At 38.6% G+C, this 22,490-nt stretch overlaps 1 protein-coding gene and 1 long non-coding RNA gene across 3 annotated transcripts in view; one reads left to right on the top strand and one right to left on the bottom strand.

Annotated features, from left to right (window-relative positions):
- LOC107740944 (rho guanine nucleotide exchange factor 26) overlaps positions 1 to 22,490 on the bottom strand; it is a 98,361-nt gene that overhangs the window by 61,006 nt on the left and 14,865 nt on the right. The window contains exons 4-6 of the mRNA XM_016553514.1: positions 21,465 to 21,610; positions 9,434 to 9,490; positions 8,421 to 8,581 (exon numbers count right to left, since the gene is read on the bottom strand). Of these exons, the coding sequence (XP_016409000.1) occupies positions 8,421 to 8,581; positions 9,434 to 9,490; positions 21,465 to 21,610 (364 nt within the window). The remainder of the gene's footprint in view (positions 1 to 8,420; positions 8,582 to 9,433; positions 9,491 to 21,464; positions 21,611 to 22,490) is intronic.
- LOC107740953 (uncharacterized) lies at positions 1,622 to 2,780 on the top strand. Of its 2 annotated transcripts, none has more exons than XR_001640139.1 (3): positions 1,622 to 1,870; positions 2,471 to 2,544; positions 2,740 to 2,774. It is a non-coding gene; the product is annotated as an uncharacterized LOC107740953 (long non-coding RNA). The 2 variants fall into 2 exon arrangements; XR_001640138.1 differs by having other exon boundaries at positions 1,623 to 1,870; positions 2,725 to 2,780.

The following is a 22,490-nucleotide window of genomic DNA, read 5'->3' as shown; positions in this document are numbered from 1 at the left end:
TTGACAGTATAGTGTCCCCATCACTACGCTGGGGCATTAGGACTTAACACAGACTGCAGGGTGAGCACTCCCTGCTAGCCTCACTAACACCTCTTCCAGCAGCAACCTAGTTTTCCCAGGAGGTCTCCCATCCAGGTACTGACCAGGTTCAACCCTGCTTAGTTTCAGTGGGCAACCAGTCGTGGGCTGCATGATGATATGGCTGTGGCGATAATGTGGTAACAATAATTATTTATAATTACTAACCTTACATCACTACAGTAATTCAACTCATAACAGAAAACAAAACTCCTAATTCTGAGTAAATGTTGTTAGTATTGCTTAGTTTCGGCTAGGGCCTGTGATTTTGAACGAGATTTTGTGTAGCTTGTCAGTGAACTACGGCTCTGTGTAGTAAATGGCGCTCCATCTGAAAGCACGTGCTGGAGATTTACTACTAATCACAGGAGCGGCTTTACTGACGAGATGCACATGAAAATCGCATTCGATTTTTTGCACAGCCCTAGTTTCGGCATGACAAATCACACATTATTACTGACAAAAATGTATTGATCTTGCACAGCAATAACACAACACAACACTTTAACAGTACATTCAATATTTTGAGGTTGAGTGTCAGGCAAATTAGCTGATATTTTGAAAGAAAGATGTACATATGATACACATGACAATACATGATAGTTACTAGAAAGTGGTTAATTCAGTAGGCCTACCTGAGCGAGACATTAGCTATCAACAGTGTTATTGCATCCTCTAGGACAGGGGTTTTCAAACTGTGGATCGCAGAGTGGAACAAGGTGGGTCGCACAAAGTCACTTGGCTGCAGCTAAATTTGCGTTTCAATGACACACACACAGTTCAGTCTAGGGCTGCACGATATAACCTACCAACATTAATTACGAATTGCAATATCCTTAGTGCGATTTTTGAATCGCAATTAAGTCCGCGATTTAAAACATGCGTTGCGTGTTTTGAAGCGCAGGCGCGCATGAGTTGTAATAACAGTGAGGGTCTCAGAGCAATGTCATTATTAAAAGGCTCAATCGGTCCACATTATTAATGAGAAAAAACTCGCTCACTTCAATGCGCTGTATTCTGTATGAGATTGCATACAGCGGAAAATTCAAATGTTACGAAAACGGTTTCAGGTAGGCTATGTTCATTCATTTCTATCGTCACAATATTTCCTTGACATATCATCTCTATATAGAGAAAAAATGTGCCAAAGTTCAAAAATCTTTTGAAGATATTGCTGAACCTTTATTTAACCATTGCAAAAGTAAATTTCTGACTGAAGTAAATTTGTCATCTCGGTTTTTAGTGTTTATTTAAAATGAGGCACATCTGTTTATTATTTTTTAACTTTTTCACAATTATTTTAATCTCAAAACTGTTTTAGATAGTTCTGCTTTGCTTCTTATACTTTGCTAAAAAAGTGTTGGGTTGTGCTATGCTCTCCCCTACACACTGAAAGACCATGAATGCATTTTCTGCGCTGAACCCCGCGATGAGTTTTACAATACTTGCAGCGCAGAACTTACAGCTCACTGGAGTGAGCCTGTTTCACGAAAAAAATGCAGCCACTTTAATTGTGCTGACAACTTTCTCGCGAGATCCCATCCCCCCACCACCTCTCCCTCTCTCTTGTTCGAGATGCTTCGGCACTTCACAGAACGATCGGCGTATGACATCAAACTACCGCGAGACGCAGCCCCTCCTCGATCTGCATGGGACAGATCCCGCGTGATTTCATTCAGCATTTCCCATCCCCCACCCGGCATGCGCTGAATCACGCCGGCGCAATTATTCACTGACCGCTTTGCTGTAATTTTCGGGAGGAGAGGAGACGTTTGCCATCAGTGTATCCAAGGTAAGAATTACAATTTTAAAACTTAAAATGTTGAGCATGTAAATACATTGTTTACAAACCATAATGTTAACCGAAACATAGTTTGGCTTTTTGTCACGTTAAAATTTAGACATCATACACAGCTCGCGCCATATTTTCCTCTTATTTCTGGCGCCAATGTCTAAACGATAATGCTGTATGTCTTTGTGTTCCCTACGCCCTCTAAAAGTTAAAGACACTAAAAAAGCTCATACTTAAACTGCAAAGTTTGGCACCGGGCTGTGTGCTCACGATACAGGAAGATTACAACGATGAGGTCAAATGGCTTATATAGCAGAGAAGCTAGTGTAAGCTAATCTAGTGTAAATAAGGTAGCCTGGGACAGATGTCGATTTGAAGAGTAAACAATAAGGCTGTTGTACTTTTAACAATACATAAAATACAATAATATTACAACAATACTTAATATTTATCATGCAAAGAGTTTCTGCCTTATATAAATCTGCATCAGTTTGTATTTGGGTGTTATTATAAATCATACAAATTGTTATGACTATATAAATGTTTTTGCTTAAATTAGAATTTAAATTTTTTTAATTAATAAGCATTTTTTTCTTACAGAAAGTAATTGGACGGTCTCGGATGTTGATGCAATGGAGCAGCAATTGGCAGACCCTACCTTCCAGAAACAAGTGGTATGTTCTAACATGACCATTTAGCTGAACATTAAAATTTTACAGTTGTACTCTAAAATAAAATGGTTATTTTTTCTTAAATACTTAATTTCTGTCATATTAAACTTTTAATTAAGATTAGGCTTAAAGTAATGTCAGTTGTATTTCTGATCTCAAATATTTTGGTGGGTCGTGAAATAGATTATACTTGTCTAGGTGGGTCGTGGAATGGAAAAGTTTGGGAACCCCTGCTCTAGGACATACGCTGTCCTATAGCCATTCGGAAGCCATAGCCTTGTGGGCCACCTTAGGTGAACCAAGTTCGAGTCCTGACTCAAGGTCCTTTGTCAGAGTTAAGAGTTAGAGTTATACTTTATTGTCCTTTGCAGGAAATTTGTCTTGGACTCAAAGCTGCAGCAATAGACAACAACAACAACACTTTGTTAGTTAAAATGCCATCACAATTACTGCAATTTACTATTTAAAATCCTAATAGATACAGGTATAAAAGAATTCTTATAGCGATGACTTCTACATAATGGAACTCTATATAACATACTGGAAGATGCCTGGTAAGAATGACTCAAGTTTACACTGGTTAAAGTCACTCATGATAAGAACTGGCGCACCCGGGGTTCGCTGTAGTTGTTTTTGAATACAGTCTGATATGCATGAGGCAGCCCTGGATGCATTGCCGCTACACACAATAAAATACTGCCGAACTCTCTCGGGAGATAAAAAGGTCTTAAACTTAGGCAGAGGTATTCCGCGTCAGGATTACAACAAGTCTCTTTCACTGAGTACTGTGTGCACCATTTGTTACTCATGTACCCACAGACGCCTCCTCCTCTGTCTTTTCCCGAGGATTCCTCTCTGTCCTCCCGCCCAGATTAAAGAAAAACCTTCTATCTCCACAAGTGAACTAGGAATGTCCTTATGAAGCCAGGTCTCTGTGAACGCCAATAAACTTGAGTCCCGATACTCAAAGCACGACCTGGTGTTAATACGAAGTTCGTCCATCTTAGTTCTAAGTGATCTCACGTTTCCAAGAATAATGGAAGAAAAGGGGGCCTACTGGACCTCCGTCTGAGCCGATGTAAAACTCCCCCACGTCGACCTCTTCTCCGGTGTTGCCGCTGTTGATCTGAATTCTGTTTCAGCTCCTTTGGCAAAACCACCATAGGATTTAGATTAACAGATCAAGATGAAAGCAGGAACAGGGCTTCTCTTGTGTATGAAATGAGTGTTTGGGTCTCCCCGCACATAGTTGATAAAAGCCATGCCGATAAAAATTTCCAAATAATAAATATCCAAACGATAATCTGTGCAAATGTCGCCATTGAGTGGCTCGCTGGCGTGCCACCATCCAAAGTAAGAATAAATAATTAACAAACAAACAAAATAAAACCCCGTAGACACTTGCAGCCAATAAGTCCGAGTCGCAACCGTGCAGCGTCACGGGAAGAGTTGTTAATCCTGTTCCCCTCTCTCTCACCATTGCTTCCTTTCGCATCCATACTATCCTATCCAATGAAAGGCATAGAAGCCCAAAATTATAACTACTGACTATTAAAATCTGCACAATGCATTTCAAAAAGGTAAAATGTGTTCTGAGAGTACTACACTCTTACTGATAGCTAAATGCACAACAAGATTAGCCATACTCAACATCTAAGCATGTATACAAGCTGTAGTTTGGCCAAGGCATCCAGTTCAAAACTTATTTTAGTTAGACTTAAACACAACCCTCTCTCAAACACAACACAGGTTTAAAAAGCTTAGACAGTATGCTTTAAATGCAATTATCCCATTAGTTTATTATGTTTTACTGGAGCGGTGCTCACTGCCAGATGTCTTTAAATGTGTAAGTGTCCACGCAAATGAGCCTGACCCATTTTCATACTCCAGTTTATTGAGTCTGCTGAAAGCTCAACCTTATGACACTCCTCCACTGTGTATAGCTAGTGAATATTTAATCCACCTATGTGAACACTGGGTGGTTTCTGCTGTCATTTTAGCTTGCTGGACTTTGATTGCAGGGTTTGGATATGCACTGGCTACAGCTGTTAACAGCTCTGAGGGAGATTTGTGAAGACGAGTATACGGTCATCAATGAGTTTAGACGAGTATACTGTCATCTAACACACACACACACACACACAGACACACAGCTGTTCACTTAAGCTAACCCACAGTAATGGATGGTCGCACAAGTGGACATGCTGTTCCTGAATACACAGAGAGGTTTGTGTGAGTTCAAAAAAGAGAGTAGCATGACGTAACTAACATAAGGTATGTGGAACAGCAGTACTCAGCCCATATAAATTGTGTTGCTGAACAGCAGGCAACGAAAGTTTTATCATGTGACAAACATTCCTGCCTAATTTACCTAATTACATTTTTATCAATCCGGAATCCACTATTTTTCCCCATTCCATATGAAAGCGGAAAACTGAGCAGTATTAGTGTGGGATGAGCGTGTGTTCTCATAAATGAGACTCTCCAGCTGGACCGTTCCTCGCAGATGGAAAGCACACTAAACTCAGTAAGTGAAAACATTTCTTGTAATACAGCTCTGTGCCCCTCACCAGGGGTCAGTGGGGGTAGATACACACTATGTTATCTGATGTGATATGTTACACACCCTGAGGAACAATTCCACTCATTCTCTGCTATAGGACAGGAAGAATTGTATAAACTTGTCAAATCATCAAAACCTACAACATGTATGTTAGACCCTATTCCATCTAAGCTACGAAAAGAGGTGCTTCCAGAAGTCATAGATCCTCTTCTGAATATTATTAATTCATCAATGTCCTTAGGATATGTCCCTAAAACCTTCAAATTGGCTGTTATTAAGCCTCTCATTAAAAAAAACAGAATAACATTTCATAGACAATTGGAAGAGTTTTTGGGGGAAAAGTCAGTTAATTCTCAGCACATAGAGACTCCTACACCTCGATATGACAATCTACAAAAGTGGATGGAGACTGCTTTCATCAGTTACAAATGACCTGCTCTTATCATCCGATCGTGGTTGTATTTCTCTATTAGTGCTACTGGATCTTAGCGCTGCGTTTGACATTATCAACCACAACATCTTTTTGAGTAGACTAAAATTATGTTGGCATTAGTGGAATTGCATTGTCATGGTTCAAATCTTACTTATCTGACCATCATAAATTCGTAGCAGTAAATGACGAGATATCATATCGATCACAAGTACAGTATGGAGTGCCACATGCTTTTCACATTTTACATGTTGCCCTTGGGAAATATCATCAAGAAACATGGTGTTAGCTTTCACTGTTATGCTGATGATACTCAGCTCTATATTTCTTCGCAGCCCGGCGAAACATACCAATTTGAAAAACTAGCGGAATGCATAGATGCGTTCATGACCTCAAGGTTAGATTATTGTAATGCTTTATTGGGTGGTTGCTCTGCGCGCTTAATAAACAAACTCCAGCTGGTCCAAAATGCAGCAGCTAGAGTTCTTACTAGAACCAGGAAGTATGGCCATATTAGCCTGGTTCTGTCAACACTGTACTGGCTCCCTATTTAACATCGAATAAATTTTAAAATCTTGCTAATTACTTATAAAGCCCTGAATGGTTTAGCTCCTCAGTACTTGAGCGAGCTCATATCACATTATAGTCCTCCACGTCCGCTGCGTTCTCAAAACTCTGGCAATTTGATAATACCTAGAATATCAAAATCAACTGCGGGCAGCAGATCCTTTTCCTATTTAGCACCCAAACTCTGGAACAATCTACCTAGTGTTGTTCGGGAGGCAGACACACTCTGTCAGTTTAAATCTAGATTAAAGATCCATCTCTTTAACCTGGCATACAGATAACACACTATCACATTTCTATAATTCAAATCCGTTAAATGATTGTGAGGCTGTATTAATTAGATCAACCCGGAAGCGGGAACACTTCCCATAACATCCCAGGGCTCGCAAAATTTCAAAATCCCTGGTAGCCCTTCGGGCAGGCATTCTTCAGATTTTGGTAGCCCAAAAATGAATTTAACTAGCCCGAATAAAAGATATTGTATTTTTTCTTCAAATAACAAGTCAAGAGAGTAGGGGTGCAACGGATCACATGATGAACAAAAAAAAATATGGTTCTTTATTATTTAAGTACCACTTACTATTTAAAGAACAATTTACTACTTTGATACCACAGCAAAAACTAGTAGCATATAGGGATGTAACGACTCACTCAACTCACGATGTGATATGATTCACAATACTGATTTCACGATACAATTTTCTCACAATTTCTTTTTTAACAAAATGAGATTTAAGACAGATTTTAAAAAAGGTGTCCTTTTGTTATTTCTCAGACCAAAATGCTGCACATTACTTTGTGAAATTGAAAATGTCAAACAATATACTAACTTGAAATTTTAAAACAAATCCCAAATCAAATAAATAAGTAATACAAATAAAAGAAATTTCTCCATGCAAGTAAACAAAGGTTTCTGTGTATTTTAATCATGATCCAAACAATGATGCTGCATACATGCTGCATGAGCAGTGTTTACTCTAAATTAGATTTTATAATTTCGAAATTTGAAGCAAAAACACAATGGTCTGACTTAAACTGTGAAATCATAGCAAAAATAGAATGGACAGAAACAGCAGACGGGCTGAATGAGAAGCAAATGTCACTCTCTGACAGCAGGTGGCGCTTAAACAGCAGGTATTTATAGGCTGCTGCCCCTTTAAGACCGAATGCATGGATCCAATATAATGATGCAGGTGTGATTTCTTTCTCCACTGTTTACGTTCAAGACATGAAAATAATTGCCGAGATAGTTATTTTGAGATAATTTTGTGTGTATGTGTCCAATCAAGCGAAAGAAGAATCAATTCTGTGTTGGTGCTCTGCCTGAAATGCCGCTCTGTATGTGCGCGCGAGCACCGAACTGAATTCTTCATGCGCAGTTTTGGTTCCTTGCCACTGTTGCCTTTGGCTTGGTTAGTTGGGGACGCTTGACTGATTGCACAGACACTATTGGAAGAGAACTGAACTGGATGATGACATCAATGAACTGACTTTAGCTGAAAAATTACTCTGTTATTGTCTTCTTGCATCAGTGACAAACTATTTTCCTGTTTGACTCTGTAAAGCTGCTTTGACACAACCAGTATTGTATAAAGCGCTATACAAATAAAGGTGACTTGACTATGCCCGTAGACTAAACATGCTACATATCATCCAATAGAAAATAGCCAGGAGCAAAAAGACTGTTGAAACAGCAAATAACATCTGTCTCTGCAAATGTAATGGTTTTGAGTTTCAGCTTCCTTTATTACCTGAAGCAGCTGATGGACATGGTGGAATTTTGATGGTGTACCAAATTTTCAAAAGTGGTGGAAAAAGGACAATGAACTAAAAAAGATCTCTTCTATTTACCAGCAGGTGTTGGAAATAATTAATACCAACATGTTGTGCTGATGTTACACCACTCCAAACTGTCCCAATGAAAGCAGTAACCCCGGTCAGGTTGTTACAAACTGAATGGGAACAGTATTGAGCATTTCATATGTCAAAATCTAAATCTAAATTTTCATATATTAAACATGCACTGGCAATCTTCAACTTCCCTTGAGCACTTTGAGAAACTCCAGTAAATATGATGTAGTATAACATGCCAGGACAAGACCTAATACCTAACCAGCCAAAATTAGCAGCTCATGTCAGTATATGATGTCAGCACACTTGTCAGTGTGATGTTAGTTGCCAATATTCATTGTGGAAATTGAAACCTTAATTTTCCAAGGCCCTATATCAGCACCATATCAGCAAACTCTCAGAGCTAACAGAGATGCTATCAGCAAACTTCACAAATTTATCTCAGGTTCAGTCAAGAGAAGCTCTTACTTTTTGCTGGCCTCACAGACGTCAACAATGTTGGAGAAGAGATGGTGATGGTCCGTTTTGTTAATGGTCTCACTGAGCTCGTTTGAGTTCTTGAAGAGGCGGACGAGGATCTCCAAACTGTGTAAGTAACTGTGCTCTGATGAGATGACCTCAAATATGGCCTATGGAGGGAAAGAAATGTCATTTAGACATTGCATTTCAACTGTCCAGTTTCAATTACTACAGATATCATGCACATATTTCTGAGGATCTCGCCTAGCTGACAAAAAGATGGATAATAACAGGTGACAGCTGACACAGAACTGAAAGGAACTGTCAAATTCCCAGTACCTTTTACATATCTGGACCTTTTTTATATTTAAACTGTACTTGCCTTAAGCTTGAAGAACTGCTCAATAAACATTTACTATATCAAACATGTATGTAACAAAAATACAGTAAAAACAGTACTATTGTGAAATAATACAATTTAAAATAACAGTTTTCTATTTTAATATATTTCAAATGTAATTTATTCCTGTGATTAATTAAAAGTTCAAAAGAACAACATTTAACCAGCATTAACAAGATTTTTTTTTTTTAATGTCACTATTCATCAATTAAATGGATCCTTGCTGAATGAAATCATTTTTAATAGAAGAAAAATACTAAAATAAATCAAAATGAAATCTTACTGACTGCAAACTTTGGACAGAGTAGAATAATAATTTATATGGATCTTTTATTATATAGTCTGTTTTGTCCAAGTTCCTTTATGATCATCCTTTATCAGCCTAATGTGTTTGGAGTAAATATGACTTATGGAATTTAATGCAAAACTAATAGATAAAGTTCAGGGCTACGCCTGTGCAATGTCAGATTTTAATGTTTTATTCAAACTGGCAAATGACGGGCTCCAGCGAAGTAGCAGAGAATTCAAACTTAAATAATATGTCTTTTAAAACTCTTTGATATGAACAAGACCAAAAAAAAGAGAATGAGAAAGTTAGGAAAGTCGACATGTGGAACCTTACCTCTTGTCTCTTCCGTTCTTCTTGACTTAACATCTCAAACTTTCCACTTTTTTTAACCTGGAATACAGAGTCGAGGATAAGCACCTCACTTGGTAATGAAAATTAATTATACATTAAAAAAACACCTTTCAGAATCCATTAACACTTAGGGCCAGATTTACTAATCTGCGAGTGATCTACTGACAAAGCACAAGTTAAAGAACAAAGATGCAGCCAGATCATTTCCATAATGACCAACACAATCTACCAACAGCAGAGCAAATTAGCGTAGGTTTGCAAACAAGCAAAGCTGATAAAAATCATTGCAGGTTATCTAGTAACAACACAGGCACAAACATGATTTTGGTCATTAAATAACTGATCACAAATACCAGTAAATTGACTACTGCAAACCTTAGAAAATGACCTTGCATAATTTGTTTAAATACTCCCTTCCCGTAAAATTTGCATCTGAGAGTTCTACATGCATGTCATTAGCAAATCCCAAATTGTAGTATTTTAACATCAATAGAGGGTTTGTGCTGGGGCAAACTGATAGTAAATCTATGGAGATAGAATTGTTGCTTAATTCCAAATAAATAGATTATGACAAATAAATGTAAAGAGATTAACAAAAATTAAACATATTGACAAATAAATAGAATGAGATCCACAAATAAATATTAAAGTTTCACAAACATGAATTAAATTCACAAATAAATAAAATCAATTCACAAATATATATTTATGTCACAACCACAACTTTGCCTGGCATTTATTTGTGAATCGCGTCCTGTGCATTTGTATAGCTGCACGCATTTGTGAATCGCGTCCTGTGCATTTGCGAATTGTGAAACATTTCTTGCAGTGAAGACATACTGACAAATCAACAAATACGTGGACTCCACCCACTGTCTACTCAAGCCAATCAGATAACAGCCACATTTCGCTGACCAATAACGTTTTGCTTTACAATCAGGGCGGTCTCGTCCTGAGATAACTTCATTCATCTGCATTGGCTCAAATAGGTAATATAAGGGCCATAAAAATAGACTAATTTATGATTTTTTAATGATGCTTTTGCCCATTCTTCATTACAGTTTTATGCTGCTTTTGCTCATTCTTTGTAATTGCGTGAAAAAGAACAACCAATGCATTATTCAAAATGTATCGTATATTGCATCAACTAAGAAAGCCATATGGGTTTTGTATGGAGATAGAATTGTTGCTTAATTCCAAATAAATAGATTACGATCCATAAATAAATGTAAAGAGATTAACAAACATTAAACATATTGACAAATAAATAGAATGAGATCCACAAATAAATCTTAAAGTTTCACAAACATTAATTAAAATCACAAATAAGTAAAATGAGATTTACAAAAAAAAAAATCATATTCACAAATATATATTTGTCACAACCACAACTTTGCCTGGCGTTTATTTGTGAATCGCGTCCTGTGCATTTGTAGATAGCTGCACGCATTTGTGAATCGCGTCCTGTGCATTTGCGAATTGTGAAACATTTCTTGCGTCAAGACGTGCTGACAATCCACAAATACGTGGACTCCACCCACCGTCTACTCAAGCCAATCAGATAACAGCCACATTTCGCTGACCAATCGTAGCACGATCTCGCTATAGCCAATCACGTTTTGCTTTACAATCAGGGCGGTCTCGTCCTGAGATAACTTTATTCATCTGCATTGGCTCAAATAGGTAATATAAGGGCCATAAAATGGGTACAGTAAAAGATGTTTAAAATTAGACTGTGTATCATGCCAAGCCACAGTATTATATTTAACGTGCCTTTGAAAATGGCAGAGAAAGAGCTTTAAATCACGGCTATGGGAACAACACTATGCTGGATTCAAACGCGTTATGGAAGCGTCATGTTATTCAATATGGAAATAAAAGCGTCAATAAGTAACTGAAAATATCAACTAAATTAATCTTTGCAATGCAGAGGAAACACAGAATCTGCATCTGAAGTTGCATTTAGATGTCACACTGTTTAATGCAGCTCAGAGGGACAGGGGATGCTTTAACCTGCAGTTACAAATGCATAGATAATGTTTTGATATTTTAAACAAAAAATGTCGAATACTGACATTTGAAATTATTAAAAAAATGAAAAGATACTTTAAATGTGAAATTTAAACCACCAGTAGGTGGCAGCAAGTCACTGTTAATAAGTGAGTCGTTGCGATTGAACCAAATCATTTAAACGGTTGATTCATTCAGAAACCAAACACTGTCATGTTGCTCAAAGACGCAAAACAGTGCTGTGGCTTTGTTTGGAGTTATTTTTGTTGTCGAAATAGAGCAAAAACAGGCAATATGGTGTCTAAAACTTAAGTCTCTTAATTAACTTTTTGTTTATTGAACTGTATATTAATATCACATAATTTTAATATCACATTTGAAATCATGTTGATTTTTGGAGAAAAGAAACAACATATTTTGAATTTTGTGATCATTTGAAATGTATTTTAATAAACGGAATCATACAGTGAAAGAAAGCACTGTAAATGCGCACACGCACTAGTCTAACCTACTACACTTCATCACGCACTGCTTCTCTGGCATTTTCAAAGGCACGTAACAAAATACTGTGGCTTGGTTGGCATGATACACAGAGTCTAATGGTCTAACAAAATCCAATTTTAAACATCTTTTACTGTACCCATTTTATGGCCCTTATATTACCTATTTGAGCCAATGCAGATGAATGAAGTTATCTCAGGATGAGACCGCCCTGATTGTAAAGCAAAACGTGATTGGCTATAGCGAGATCGTGCTACGATTGGTCAGCGAAATGTGGCTGTTATCTGATTGGCTTGAGTAGACGGTGGGTGGAGTCCACGTATTTGTTGATTTGTCAGCACGTCTTGAGGCAAGAAATGTTTCACAATTCGCAAATGCACAGGGTATTTATGGATCGTAATCTATTTATTTGGAATTAAGCAACAATTCTATCTCCATATAAATCTGGCCATATGTATGAGAGGCAAGGTTAATCTTCTTCAAATAGTTAGGACAGACTGCTTTTACAACAACTGCAAACAACATGGCTGCGTTCACAGTCACTGTTTCAGACTGAAAACAGCATTTGCTTACATGTGTGAGTGTTTAAATGTTTTGTTCAACAGCTGAAGTCACAACTGTATTCTAACTCCGGTAACCATAGCAACGGTATCAAAGATGGTCCAAAACACCGGGAACTTTTATCTCAACTGACAGCATGTTATTAAATAAATTAATCAAACTGAAGCCTGAATTTACTCTTCAGATATTTAAAATAACCAACAATGGCTTTAAAGGGGTCATATGATGCGATTTCAATTTTTCCTTTCTCTTTGGAGTGTTACAAGCTCCTGGTGCATAAAGAAGATCTGTAAAGTTGCAAAGACTAAAGTCTCAAATCCAAAGAGATATTCTTTATAAAAGTTACGAGTTAACCACTCCTACCTAAAACGCCTCGTTCTAACACGCCCCCACATATCTACATCACTATGTGGGAAGATTTGCATAACGCCGCCCAAATGTTCACGCAAAGAAAGAAGGCATAACTTTTATTCTCGCTGTAGTATTGTTGCTGCCGCCATGTCGTGAAGACGCTGTGTGCTGCGTTGTGAATGCGAAACTACTTTGTTTGGTCTTCCAAAAAGAGGACGATATCCGCTTTGTCATGCCTAGAGCTGATCTGTGCTGGTCGCTGAGGGAATACATCAACTTAGTGCTGCTCAGCTCACGCTTGCCCGCCGCCTCAGCTCACGCTGGCCCGCCGCCGGCTGTTCTGACTTACAGTCTGTAAGTACGTTTTCATTTAAAGGATTTGCCACTGATGATTCAAACGCGAATTTTGAGCAGTGTAGAGTAACGTTAGTGCTTGTTTGTCATTTCTGATCACAAATGCAGACATGGTTTTGTTTACGCGGTGCGATGCAACACAACACGTAAAAAGACAGTACAAGTCATTATAATCCGTAATTATGTCCCCACTGGATGCAACAAATGCCTCGTTTATAATGGGTTTTCATGTTTTTTGTCTTGTCGCTCCGGGAGACGGCATCAACAGTATGGTGAGGGGCGTAACATTTCCGTCTCACGCTTGAGGTATTCGGCCAATCACAACACACTGGATAGCTGGCCAATCACAGCACACCTCGCTTTTTCAGACCGATGAGCTTTGTAAAAATCGACTCGTTTCAAAAAGGCGGGGCATAGAGGAGAAACAATAATGTACAGTATGTGGAAAATAATGTGTTTTTTTAACCTTAAACCACATAAACACAGTTCATTACACCAAATACACAAAATAATGTTCTTTTTAGCAGCATCATATGACCCCATTAAATGTTTTGTAACCAAGTGCAGAGATTCCTCTTGCAAACCATGCTTCTAAATGTAAGGGGGGAAAGCACCTCTCAAGCAATTAGACAATGTATGAAACAAATAATTATGCAAGTTACCAAACACTGGTGAACTATAGCTGTGTCCTTCAGTACCTTCAGTAACTGTTGATTCCGGAAGTCTAGACAAAAATATTTCAAACCTAGAAGACTTTGGGCATGTATTGTCATTGTTTTTATGTTTAATAATGTTTGTTCATATAATACAGGGATTCCCAAACATTTTTGTTAGCCAAACCTCTTAAAATAAAATATTCACATGAAATATCTCTGAGGAAGTTTATATTTCAAATAATTTATCATCACATTCTCAATGTTTACAGTTCTCTGATGTCGTTAATGGTCACATTGACATGCAGGCAAACAATTAGAATATTTATATTTTTAATGTCCAAGTGTTTAAATTATTTATTTATTTATTTATTTTTGTATTTTACATTTTTATGATTTAATTAATTATTAGCTTTTTATCAACTCACAAATTCACTGCAGTTCTTACATTAAGCCCATTTTGGGAAACCCTGGTGTAATGTAATGTTTCATGCATTTTATGATGTTGATATAAAAAAATGAAATGTCTTCTCTTTCTCTTTGTTTTTGTTTTTTTATATCAATATGGTATATTTAAAGGGGTCATATGATGTTGCTAAAAATAACATTATTTTGTGCATTTGGTGTAATCTACAATACTACAGCGAGAATAAAAGTTATGCTTTCTTTCTTTGCGTGAACATTTGGGCGGCGTTATGCAAATCTTCCCACATCGTGACGTAGATGTGTGGGGGCGTGTTAGAATGAGCCATTTTAGGTAGGCGTGGTTTACTCTTAACTTTTATAAAGAATATCTCTTTGGATTTGAGACTTTAGTCTTTGCAACTTTACAGATCTTCTTTATGCACCAAGAGCTTGTAACACTCCAAAGAGAAAGGAAAATTTTTTATCGTATCATATGACCCCTTTAATGGTAAGTTTAAAACAAGCTTGGATACTTCTTGGATACATCAAATGGACTAATGTCTGGACCAAAAGCTTTAGAGAAAAGTGTCCTGAGTCTCTCAATGACTTAATTCACAACAATCAGCCTCTTTTGTAACCAGACTGCCACTCTTTAAGTGCACAATTATCTTAAATGGACAGAAAAATAATGTACATATGTGTCCTGTGTATAAAGCAAAACTTCAAAGCTTTTCAACATGTGTGTGTATGCTTTGCGCCTTAATATATTCAATACCAACTAGGGGTGTAACGGTACACCTTTTCGTTCCGAAAATTGTCTTTCGGTTTGATACGCATGTGTACCGAATAAACAGAGCGTTGTTTTAACCTCTGCACGAGCGGAACTTCATTGGAAACTTCCAGTTTCTTAAGTATTGTTACTTAAGAAACAAAGTCTCATCTTTCAAATTATGTCCTTTTTTCAGGAAATTCAAACAATAAATGCCGTTTTGGCGCTCTTTGATGTGGTGCAACAGATCGCTGTATAAACGCCTCAGTTCAAACGGCAGCGTGGAGCGCGAGTGAGCGCGATCATCGCTTCCTCTTTATACTAGTTTTAACGCGAAATAAACATAAATGAACATCTCACGCCTCATGTAATCGCTCAATCAGTGTTTCAACATTAGAAAGATGTCAGTAAAACAGCTCGTAAACAAAATGTCACATAGCATTTCATTTACCTCAGGAAGTCATCAGTGTCCACAGCTTGTAAGTTCACTATAAATGAAGTTTAGAAAAGAGCATTTCGCGAAATATTTGACTTTATACTCATTATATTTTACTTTACCTGTTAGTGGTGATGTTTTAACTATTTAATGTTTAAATAAATCTGTTATGAAACGAGTTATGAGAGGCACTGTGTAAATGAATATATTTCAACAACAAATAACATTTTTATAATTTAGAAGTTAATTTAAAAACTGCACTATGTGCAATTTACATGTTTGCACATTTTTTATTTTTAGTTGAGTGTTGCTTGTTATATTTAAAAAATAAATAGTAATTAAATTTAAGTTTGGGCTCTGTTGTTAACTGTAACCTTATAGGCCTAATGTAAAAGGGATCACTATAGTTTAGAGCATAAACTGAGGTAGATTTTAATCCCTAAGAAAATTTTAACTATAATTATATTATAGCAATTTTTTCAGTAAACCACTGTTTAATAAAAAAAATAAAAATACAGTACAGAAATTTACTAGCCAATGGCGATTCAATTGCCAAGGTGTCCGTAGAGGGTTGTGTTATCAAAACCGAGGTACGTACCAAACCGTCAAGTTTGTGTACCGTTACACCCCTAATACCAACATGTGAGGCATGTGTGTGTTGGTGTAGCATTAGTGTAATGGTAATCAATTAAACATATTGACAGTGCATGGAGCTTCCGTTTGTCAATTACAGTTAAACCAGTTGACCTTATGGCATTTCCACCTGCAAAACCACAGACACCTGAGGCACATTCTGATAATTCTTACCCAGGTCAGAAAAACAAGGTAATAAAGGCACAATAGTGCACAGGCCAAGGAAAAGTAAATCAATGCTAAGTAAAACCTTTTTGGGTCCTTGGGCAAAAAACATGCCCTTAGCTGGGATCAAATTTACAGTAAGAGAGGAAATCAGGCTGAGGACACAAATTGGGAAACTGGCTCAAATGACCAAAGGCCACCTGCAATACAAGCCAAAAGTAGCCAAAATATTTGACTCTAATTTTGACCCTTCTATCACACATTTTCACCACTGAAGAATTGCCCACACAGCCATTTGGCACAGTTTACCCTTCTACCAGTGATTACAGAAAAAGAAAAAAAAATTCTGCCACACAAAAGGAAAGTCATTTTGAGATTAGAGAGCAAACATGAAGGACTGTGACAGTGAGAGACAGAACTAGGAGTGGTGAAATGTCTGATAACAACTCCACCCAGACTACTCTTGTCCAGGTTCCTGTACTAAGCTGCCAAGGGCACTAAAATAAGTAGATGAGGTGACGCAACATGACCTCAAAATGTGTACCTTCCCGTCTCTAAACACCTCTCGGAATTGCTGGAAGGAATTGAAAGATTTCTGAGAATCCAAGTAAAACTGAAATGAAAAGCAGAGGACTGAAGTTTTACCACCAGTTTTCCAGGGAATATGGAGAGCCGAGAGCAGCGAGCAGCAGAGAAGTCTCATGACTGTTGACTCATGACATCATTTATGATAAAATGGTCTAGTTATCGTAAACATATGTGCATTACAAAGGAATCCAGGCAAGTCACCAAGTCTTTTTAACACATGTTGTAATTTCACAATCCCAAGCCACCATAACGTTTAAACACTCCACATACTGCTGACACTGTGGCTTTATTATGTAGACTTTAAGGTAGCATTACATAGTCCAATGGCTAAAACCCTCTCTACATATATTAGTGTTGATTCTGGTATTTCAAAATATTAAAGGAATAGTTCACCCCCAAATTTAAATTCTGTCATTAATTATTCACCCTCATGTCATTCCAAACCTGTAAGACCTTTGTTCATCTTCGGAACACAAATTAAGATATTTTTGATGAAATCCGAGAGCTTTCTGACCCTACATAGACAGCAATGGAACTACCACGTTCAAGGCCCAGAAACGTAGTAAGGACATTGTTAAAATAGTCCATGTGACATCAGTGGTTCAACCATAATTTTATGAAGCTACGGGAATACTTTTTGTGCGCAAAGAAAACAAAAATAACAACTTTATTTAACAATTCTTCTCTTCCGTGTCAGTCTTCGCTGCGCATTCAGGCGAGTACCACGACGCATGCGTGTGGTACTGCTAATGCGGGAGCCGGCGTTCTAATGTAGAACCTGCAAACAGAGGAATGCACACGCATGCGTCATGGTACTCTCATGAATGCGTGTCGAAATCTGACACGTAAGAGAAGAAATTGTTGAATAAAGTCATTATTTTTGTTTTCTTTGCACACAAAAAGTATTCTCGTAGCTTCATAAAATTAATGTTGAACCGCTGATGTTACATGGACTATTTGACACACATGCAAATATATATTTTATACTGTATATATCTTTATGTTATATATTTTAAGAAGATACATTCATATGTGATATATCATTTGAAAGCATAACTAAACTTAGAATAAGATAGAAATTTTATAATTAGAAGTAAAACGTGCTCCCCATGTGCTCCGTGACCTAGTTTTCCCTTGTGTTTGATTGTGTTCATTGCTCCCAGGTGTGTCTCAATTAGTTCCTTGGTATTTAAGCCCTGTGTCCTTCATTCTGTGTTAAACATCTATTCCTCATGCTGCGTTTGTGTCTCCTGGTTCCCCTGTGCTTCCTCCAGTTTGGATATAATAAAAGACTGTGATTATTGCAATTCCTTTGTCTCCGTGCTCCTTCATTCCTCCACAGCAGCATAACAGTGACAGAACACAGGACCAAACAGTAAGCGGCGCCCCTTCTCCTCGTTTTTGTTTCCTTTTTTGAAAGTGTTTTGTTTTCTTTATTTCCCCTCCGCGATCATGGAAATCGCCGTGAGATTCGCCGCCCTAGCCCGCAGAGATTTTCCGTTTGTGGAGTACGCCAGGGAGTTCTGTGGGCTCGCCGTTAAGACGGCGTTAGATGACGCCACTCTTAACTCTCTGTTCTTGACCTCCCAGACACCGCTGGACTAAGCTAGAGGGAAGGGATCCACCGGTGTCTGGAGAGCGTCCGGCCCCGATCCAGAACCAGCCCGCCGTGCCACTGCACTCTCAAGCCCGCCGGCCGTTCCACAGTCAAGCCCACTGGCCAATTCACTCCCAAGCCCTCAGCTGACAGCAGCAGTCTTCTTCACCTCTGAGTATAAAAGGAGAATGTGTAGGAAGAGACTGTGGGCTCCAGCCCCTGAGTCTGCTACAGTGTCGGCTCCAGCCCCTGAGTCCGCTCCTGAAAGGGCTCCAACCCCTGAGCCCGCTCCTGAAAGGGCTCCAGCCCCTGAACCCGCTCCTGAAAGGGCTCCAGTTCCCACGTCCAGCCCGAGGCCAGGCCCCCTGAATTGTCTGCTCCGCCATGGCCCCCCTGAACTGTCTGCTCCGCCATAGCCTCCTGAACTGTCTGCTCCGCCATGGCTCCCCGAGCTGCCTGCTCCGCCATGGCTTCCTAGTCTGCCTGCTCCGCCATGGCTTCCTGAACTGTCTGATCCACCATGGCGCCCTGAACTTCCTGATCTGCCATGGGTCCCGGAATGGGTACCGCTCTGGAGGCCTGCCATCCCGTGTAAGCCTGTCCTGAGGGGCCCCCAGAGCTCCCCCCCCCCCCGTTGGATGTTGTGTGGCGCGTGGACGCGCCTTCGGGGAGAGGGGAGTAATGTCAGTCCTGTGTCTTGTGTTTTTCTCCCCACATGCTCCTCATGACCCAGTTTCTCCCGTGTTTTGATTGTTCATTGATTTCAGATGTGTCCCAATTAGTTCATTGTTATTTAAGCCCTGTGTTTTCCTGAGTCCTTTGTCCTGTGTTAAACATCTATTCTTCGTGCTGCGTGTGTGTCTCCTGGCTCCCCTGTGTTTCCTCCAGTTTGGATATAATAAAAGACTCTGTGCTCCTTCGTTCCTACACAGCAGCATAACCGTGACAAGTATTGCGTTTATCTTAAAGTATAATTTTTTTCTTTAAGTTTACATTTTTATAATTTAATTAATTAGCTTTTCATAAATTCACAAACCCCCGGCAGTTCCTCCACAACCCCCAGTTTAGGAAAGCCTGATGTTTAATGCACTTCATGTTGTTTTATTGTTTTTCTTTGTTGTTTTATATCAGTGAATGTGGTACATAATTCTATTCAAATATATGTGATGTGATGTGATGTGATTCAAACGTTAGGTCAAAAGTAATCTCAAAGTAATTAAAACGTAGTAAATGTACAATGTGTAATGTATTAGATTATGTTACTAATAGGGCTGCACGATAAATCGCATGCGATATTTAATGCGCATCTTGTCAGTAAAGCCGCTTCTGTAATCAGCGCTAAATCTCCATCACGTGCGGGCTTTCACATGGAGCAGCATTTACTACACAGAGCCGTTGTTCACTGACAAGCTGCACAAAAAATCGCGCCATTATGTGGTGTTGCGCAGCTTGCCTGTGAACAACGGCTCTGTGTAGTAAATGTTGCTCCATGTGAAAGCCCGCACGTGATGGAGATTTAGCGCTGATTACAGAAGCGGCTTTACTGACAAGATGTGCATTAAATATCGCATGCGATTTATCATGCAGCCCTAGTTACTAACTATGATTTTTATCATGTATTTGTAAGTAATTGACTTTAATCTGTTAGTAATCTACCCAGCACTACTCACACACTGTAGAGGGTTGAGTAAACACATTTGAGCTTCCATTTATAATATTTTATGATCTTAAAGGGATAGCTCACCCAAAAATGAAAATTTTCATTTTTGGGGGAACTATTCCTTTAATGTATGTCCATTGATCAATGTTTATGTGAATAAAAGCCTAAATTAAATAAGTTCAACATATAAAGTGATTATGTCTCTTCAGAAGACTTGGACTATATCACTTAATTCATTTTAATTACATTTTTGTCTTTATGAACTTTCTGAAGCATTAAAGTTTTGGGGACTTTCAATTGAGCAACAGAAATCTCTCATCTTTCATTTAAAATGATCGCTATTTGTGTATCAAAGATATCCTATGGGTCTGGAATGAAATAAGGGTGAGTAAATGATGCGCCTAAATTTATTATAGTTTCATCAAATTCAAACATATGGCAATAAAATCACATGATAGAGCAAGTGTTTATAGTTGTTAGTATGAATCTAAATTCTTATCTGCACTTGTATTGTTTGTGTATGTGATGGTGTTTTTACAGATGGATAAATTTGTGTTACCCTACTTTAAAACTGCATGCCCTCCTGCCAAAACTGACAGTACGCCACACAGCCCCTCAACTCCAGCCTTATACACTTTCCCTTATTCCTTTCATACACTCTGTCCTTTCTTTTTTTTCATGTCACTCCACATTCTTTCAGTATGTTTTTTTTATTGTTTCCCTAGAAATATATTTTCTGCTTTGCATCTCACACTTTTAATTTTTACTTATTGTTTTCTAGCATTCCTCATTCTTTTGCTTGTTCTTTCTGCTGGTGGTTCTTGATTCATGGGAATCTAGAGTGATCCAGTTTGCTTCTCTCTCAATTTTATCTGCATCAGAACATTCCTGATTAAAAATACCAGGATATTAGTAAACAAATGCACTAGAAAATTGAATGCCTAAGTGGAAAAATAGCATTAAAGCTACTCATACTTGATTACATAATTCCATAACTGGAGTCACTACACGGTTTTATCCATCTCCATTTTTTTTTTCTTTTCATAGGGAAGAATTCTCCAGTATTTGCTGACCATTTCCCAAAAGACGAGCTTATCCCAGCCCACTCTCCTTCTCTTTCCCTCCCACATTTGGATAAAAACCACCTGCTTTCATTCTCTCGTACTCTGTGAAGCAAAACTGGGGCTGGGACACCCAGCAAAACAGAGTCGGATGACATTCCTTGCGATATCAGCATTCCTGAACGCTGATAGAGTGTGTTGCATTTCAAAAACAACTTTGCGTCCGTCAAAACTTAAAAATGTTAAAATGTGTGCCTATAGTTCCTCACCACACTGAGCTGACTCCAGGAAGTGCGGATGGGTTTGTACTGGACCACAATGCCTTCAATTGGCTGAGGTTCTTTGGGTTCAGCGTCCTCATCAGAATCATTGTGAAGGGCTTTCTCTTGGTAATTCTGGTACAGAACTTCTTCCTCTAAAAAACAAAACACAGAGAAACTGTGATTACGAAAACATTCATAGAAATGATTACCTGACGGGAGAGTCTAAACTACACATTTCACAAATTTAACATACCTGTAGCCAATTTGCACAGACATTAAGGGTGCGTTCACACTTGTCATGTTTGGTTCGATTAAAACGAACCCTGGTGCGATTGCTCTGTTAGTGCGGTTCGTTTGAGTAAGTGTGAACGCTGCCATCCGAACCCTGGTGCGCACCAAACAAGCGGACCAAGACCGCTGAAAAGATGGGTCTCGGTCCGCTTCCAAACGAACTCTGGTGCGGTTCGAATGATATATGAACGCAACATGGACCAAATACTTCTATACGAACCAAAAACAGGAAGTAATGACAAGATGCAACGCTAAGCGACATGATTTGACAACGCGGTGTAACCAAATCAAAATGAGCAGAGGGCAAACGTGGAGCAACCATGAGGTAAAGTGCCTTTTATGAGCTCCTTGTGAGTTTGCAGGTAGTGAAAATTAAATTAAATGTACACGCAAGAATGAGCGCGCTTAGTCCAGCAGACGGCATTAGGTGTGTTCAACTTAAAGCAGCGTTGAGCGAACCGATCGGTTAATGAATGCTTTGATATCATACACCCGCAGCGCCACTTTAAGTCTTAAAGCACCTTTTGTTTGGGGTGTTCGGTGAGTTCCGTCACGATATATACGTCATTCAAGCCGACCAATCAGGTTGTGAACGTATCACTATGCCTGTAGGTTCGGTGTCTTTAGGTTCGCTGTCAAAAATACCAATGTGAATGCTAAGCGGACCAGGACCAAATGTATCATTTTCCTTTTTGGTCCGGACCAAATGAACCAAACGAACCGAACTACAAGTGTGAACAC

The sequence above is a fragment of the Sinocyclocheilus rhinocerous genome, unplaced genomic scaffold (genome assembly GCF_001515625.1).
Source record: "Sinocyclocheilus rhinocerous isolate Xijiao unplaced genomic scaffold, SAMN03320098_v1.1 scaffold3144, whole genome shotgun sequence".
Classification (NCBI taxonomy): Eukaryota; Metazoa; Chordata; class Actinopteri; order Cypriniformes; family Cyprinidae; genus Sinocyclocheilus; species Sinocyclocheilus rhinocerous.
This window is presented reverse-complemented; position numbering and strand designations above follow the sequence as displayed.